At 38.4% G+C, this 5,121-nt stretch overlaps 1 protein-coding gene across 1 annotated transcript; it reads right to left on the reverse strand.

Moving 5' to 3' along the window:
* Positions 1-998: 998 nt before the first annotated feature.
* On the reverse strand, positions 999-3,295 carry LOC131145583 (H/ACA ribonucleoprotein complex subunit 4). Its single transcript, XM_058094753.1, has one exon. The coding sequence runs from the start codon at positions 3,090-3,092 to the stop codon at positions 1,281-1,283; it is 1,812 nt and encodes a 603-aa protein (XP_057950736.1). The 5' UTR covers positions 3,093-3,295; the 3' UTR covers positions 999-1,280.
* Between the last annotated feature and the right edge of the window lie 1,826 nt (positions 3,296-5,121).

The following is a 5,121-nucleotide window of genomic DNA, read 5'->3' on the forward strand; positions in this document are numbered from 1 at the left end:
GAGGTTTGAAGAAAAGAAAAAAGCAGAATTCAACCTGGTTGCCAAAGAAAAGAAGTGAAATGTTGAGGCCCAGAAAAAGGACTAGAGTGGTCAAAATTTAGAAAATGAAACACCAAAACAGAAAAAAAATTGGAAAAAAAAAAAAAAAAAGTTCAACATTGTTGTGAAAGAAGTAGAAGAAACGTGCAGAAACAAGAGATTGGAAAAAGGCAGGTAAAAAACCCATATTCTGGGGGACTCGGCTACTTGATGTCAAAAAATATCACTCAAGTGGTGAAGTGGTTATGATGTTTACCCTTAGAAGTTAATTTTATTTGGCATAAGGTAATAAAAATTAGATAAGGTCAACAGGAGAATGGGTAGGATGCTAAGATTGGAATCATCAGCATTAAAAAAAAAAAGAAGTTGATTTCAACTATTCTAATGATTTAAATAACAAAACTTAACCTGAACACTTAACAAATATTTTGAGGGTTCAACAAAAACTTACTTGTGATATGCAGCTTTAAGATTCCTAGCAAAATCTGGAGCTAATCCATTAACTCCAGAGCAAATCTATTACTCCAGGCATATCTGTTCAAAATAAACAGAGTTAAGCATTATTGTTGGATGCCTATAGACCACAGGTGAACCACACTCTGCAGTAATTTCAGATTTAAAAATTGTAAGAGCTTTGCCCACAACCTTTTCACTTGAAATTTTACCATATAGATTGTACCCATGTAATATAGTTAAAATTATATGAATTATTATCATGTCACTAGTTTGGCTGTCTTTTATCAAGTGCAATTACATATACAGATGTAACTTTCATAAAATTTCTTAAAAGTCCAGGTCCACCTCAAAACATCCACATCAACCAACTCACAGCTTCATGTCTAAGAACAACCAAGAAATTATTTTTTCCCAAGGTGCAAAATATCAAAATTTTAAAAATAAATTTAAATCAAGAAAAAAGCAATTCATTGAAGCAGAGCCCAAAGCTGTAGATAGAGAAATATTTAAGGATTATAATAATTTAGAAAAAGACCAAAGAGAAACATTGAAAGATACAGAAACAGCTCAAAAAAGGCATAGCAAACTTGTTCAAGGAGAAATATAATGAGGCTTCTTTATAAACCACACAGTGGTTTGCCCCCCCAGCTAAGCACCATAAATTAGTTCCGCAAGGCAAAAACATTGAGGAATAACAGAAAATTGTCCTAGGAAAACAAAGAAAGCTATTACTTCCTAGACAAATACATTGAAGAGTTCTTCTCAAATCATTTTCATGCACTCTTCTATTCAGTTTCCTCTGCATCTTTATTCTTTTTCTTTTTCTTCTTCTTCTTCTCACTTGCATCAGCTTCACTGTCACCTAAACCAATGTCAGCAGGCAATCTGGCGGAACCACCATCTTCAGCTTCTTTACTTTTTTTCTTTTTTTTCTTCTTCTCAACCTTCTCCTTCTCAGGTGAACCAGTTTCACCTTTTTCACCGCCCTTAATTTCCTGAGCAGCATCCTCATTAGATAATGTTGTAGTGCCATTTTCTTTCTCTTTCTTCTTTTTTTTCTTCTTTTCTTTTTTCTCAACTTCTACTCCCTCCTCTGATTCAACAGCCTCTCCAGCATCATCAACTCTTACTTTCTTAGCAGGTGCTTGAACAGGGCTATCAGCAGTGTTCTCACCCAATTTTCGTTTACGACCCTCCCCATCCTCTCCATCCATACTTTTCTTCTTTTTCTTGTCTTTTTTCTTCTCTGCCTCCACCACACCTGCGTCTGCATTAACTGACTGAGGTTCAGCCGCAGCCGCAAGGCTGGCAACCATAGAATCTCCACCTGTAGGAAGAACGACATTCCTCAGCCATTCTTGAGGAGTTTTCTCATTTGCCTTCCCATGTTTATCTAATTTTCCCTCTGAAATCAATCTCTTCTTCATTGCTGCCCTTGGTCCCAATCCCCATTTCCTCGGGTAAGTATCCCGATCCATCACTACCCTCTTAATCCTCGCCACTACACCATGATCACAGGTTGCCATTACTGCTGTTGTCATCTCTGCAATTCCCAATGCAATTGCTTCTCCTTTGGTAGTCATGAGCACAACTTCCTCCCCATTCTCTATATCATTCTCAAACCTCAACAAACCTGGAATCATCAATTTTGCACCATAACAAATTGCATTCACAGCTGAGTCCTTAACAACCAATCGCTTGTAACTCGTCAAGACCACTTCAAGTGGCATTACTACCCTTCTCAAGTAAGTCTCGTCCCTGTAATTGTCATAAACCCACTGAGCATCCATCACATCATGCATAGTAACCATGTTATCTTTCTCACCCAAAATTCCAGACCGCACTCGCCGAAGTTCCTGCATATGCCCTCCAACACCAAGAATCAAACCCAAATGCACACACATGGTCCTCACATAGGTACCCGCCTCGCAAGAAATCCAGAAAACAACCAAATGCCTATCTGGGTCATACTCAAGAAGCTTACTTTCATAAATAGTTCGAATTCTAAGCTGCCTTTTCACAGCAGAAATCAAAGGTGGGCGCTGGAAGACAGCTCCAGTCAGCATTTCAAGCGCCCGACCCACCTTGGCAGTGTCAGGCACTGCCGAATGGAGCCGGGCAATACAGACATACTCTTTGCCCGCACCCTGCTGCGACTTCACGAGACGGGTGGCTCGATCAATGCACACTATCAGATTTCCGGTCACTTTGGGATCAAGAGTCCCACTGTGACCGGTTTTCTCCACCCTAAGAATCCGTTTAATCCAAGCAACGACCTCATGCGAAGATGGATTTGCGGGCTTATCTAGATTCAGGATACCATACCTGATGTACTCGGCAAGAGGTCGCTTGAGTGGGGAGTAACCGTTAGGGAGAGGAGTGTAGTGTCCGGTTCGTACATTGAGGCGGTCGTAGTTCTTGAGGAGGATCGGCCACTGAGAGGTGTCTAAGGCAGGGGTGAAGCTCTGAGGCTTGATTAGGTAGTCCTCTTGTTTCGGATTCAATTCAACCAGCGGGAGAGGTTTCGAATCTTCTTGCTCTTTCGTTTTGATCTTCATCTTTTTCTTCTCCGAGCGAGATAGCTTCAACTCCGACATGGTTGCAGCCTGCCTGCTGAGTGCAGTTGTTTGCCGGTGCAGAATAGTGTAGTTGTTTGCAGTGTCCACTCGCTAGGGTTTCTCTGGGGTTTAAGCCTTTAAGGGGGAGGGAGCGTATGTGGAGGTGAGATGGGCTGGGCCTCGGGAAGGCCAAGCTGAGCGCCCAGTGAACGGCGGCCCATACGTGAGAAAATGTAATTTATAATTTCACACTCTTCAGCAGCTTTCTTTGAGGTATAGGCTTTACTTCGCCTCCATGACTTCTTAAAAAAAAATTTAAAGAAACTAATGAAAAGAAGTTTTTCAAATAATTACAAAAATTATTTTTTTCCTCTATAAATAAAAAATAAAAAAAGAGCTATTGGAAAGAAAAAATTAGTGTTGTGTATTTGATAAAAAAAAATAATAAGTCAATTAAAATGTTTGAAATGACTAAAATAAGATGCCAATTTATGAGTGTTTTTTTTTGAATTATTTATTAAAAATTAAATTTTGTTGTATTTGTGTGTGACTCTTATATATGGTGGGGCTTTATAACAAAGGAAGAAAAACATATAGATGAATTCATTGGTGTTGTGCAGTAGGGACTCATCAACTAGTGTGCTTCACTCGTCAACGAGTAGATACTGAGAATCAGAAAAATACAGAAATTCTAAGATACCGAAAGCAGGAAAATCAGAAATTCAAAGACTCATCTACGAGTGGGCCTCACTAGTCGATGAATGGACCTCTCTCTCTCTCTTGTCGACGAGTGCCCTGCTAGTTGACAAGTGCTCTCGGGGCTGTGAGAAAGAATTCAAATTTTGAATTGAAACGTTGGGACGTTTGGGTATTTGGAGGGAAGCCTCCAAGGGGTTAATGAATGTCTTTCTGGGCATGTTTTGATAATGGAGAGATCATTGTATCTGTGTATTGTGTAACTTTCATTTTCATAGTGAAACCTTTGTTGGATTGCTCCCGTGGATGTAGGCATTGTAGAATCACGTATATTCTTGTGTTGATTTCTTGTTGTTTTCAGATATACTACTTGTGTGAATTGTATTTGGTGCTTCATTGGTTTTCTACATTTTATATTTCCGTTGTGCAACCTCATACTCATTTATACAACAAATTGGTATTAGAGCATTGTTGTCATGACATCAGGTTCTTCTTCTACAAGGTTTGACATTGTCAAATTCGATGGAACCGGGAACTTCAGTTTATGGAAGAGGAGAGTAAAGGATGTACTTGTGTAGCAAGGGATGTTGAAGGCCTTGTATGACGTTTAACCGATTGGTATGGATGAAGCAACTTGGAGAGAATTGGAGGCAAAGGTTGTTTCCACAATACATTTGTGTTTGACCGACGAAGTACTCTATCATGTGATGGAGGAGGATTCTCTAGCGACTATGTGGCAAAAATTAGAAAGCCGGTACATGTCCAAATCACTTTCTAATAAGTTATTTCTTAAGCAGCGTCTTTATTGGCTTAAGATGGTTGATGGTTTGAACTTAAGTCAACACATCAATGCATTTAATCAAATTATTAGTGATTTAATGCATGTTGATCTTAAGTTTGATGAAGATGATAAGACTTTGATGTTACTAAACTCTTTACCAATGACTCATACTTATGAAAATTTAGTTACCATTCTTACATGAGGAAAAGAGACTCTTAATTTAGAAGAGGTGACAAGTGTTTTGCTGAATTTTATCAAAGGCTAAAAATAAGTGATGAAGGAGAAGGACTTGTGATGAAAGGTAATAATGAGCGTGGCAAAGGAAAGTTCAAAAGTGGATTAAGTCAAAAATCCTGCACACAATCCAAGAAAAAAAAGGATGTTCGATGTTATAAATGCGATAAAAAGAGGCATGTGAAACCGGAGTATTTGGATTGGAAAAAAGGAAATGCTGAAAAGCATGAAGGGACTTCAAAATTAGCGAATGTGGCTCAAGGAAGAAATTTAGTTTGCAATGTAAAGACCCAGAAAATAATAATAATAATAATAATAATAATAATAATAATAATAATAATAATAATAATAATAATA

This window comes from Malania oleifera, chromosome 13 (assembly GCF_029873635.1).
Source record: "Malania oleifera isolate guangnan ecotype guangnan chromosome 13, ASM2987363v1, whole genome shotgun sequence".
Classification (NCBI taxonomy): domain Eukaryota; kingdom Viridiplantae; phylum Streptophyta; class Magnoliopsida; order Santalales; family Ximeniaceae; genus Malania; species Malania oleifera.

What these genes read in the sequence shown, in the direction of transcription:
- LOC131145583 (XM_058094753.1), bottom strand. Translation starts at nt 3,092, where the DNA reads ATGTCGGAGTTGAAGCTATCTCGCTCGGAGAAGAAAAAGATGAAGATC.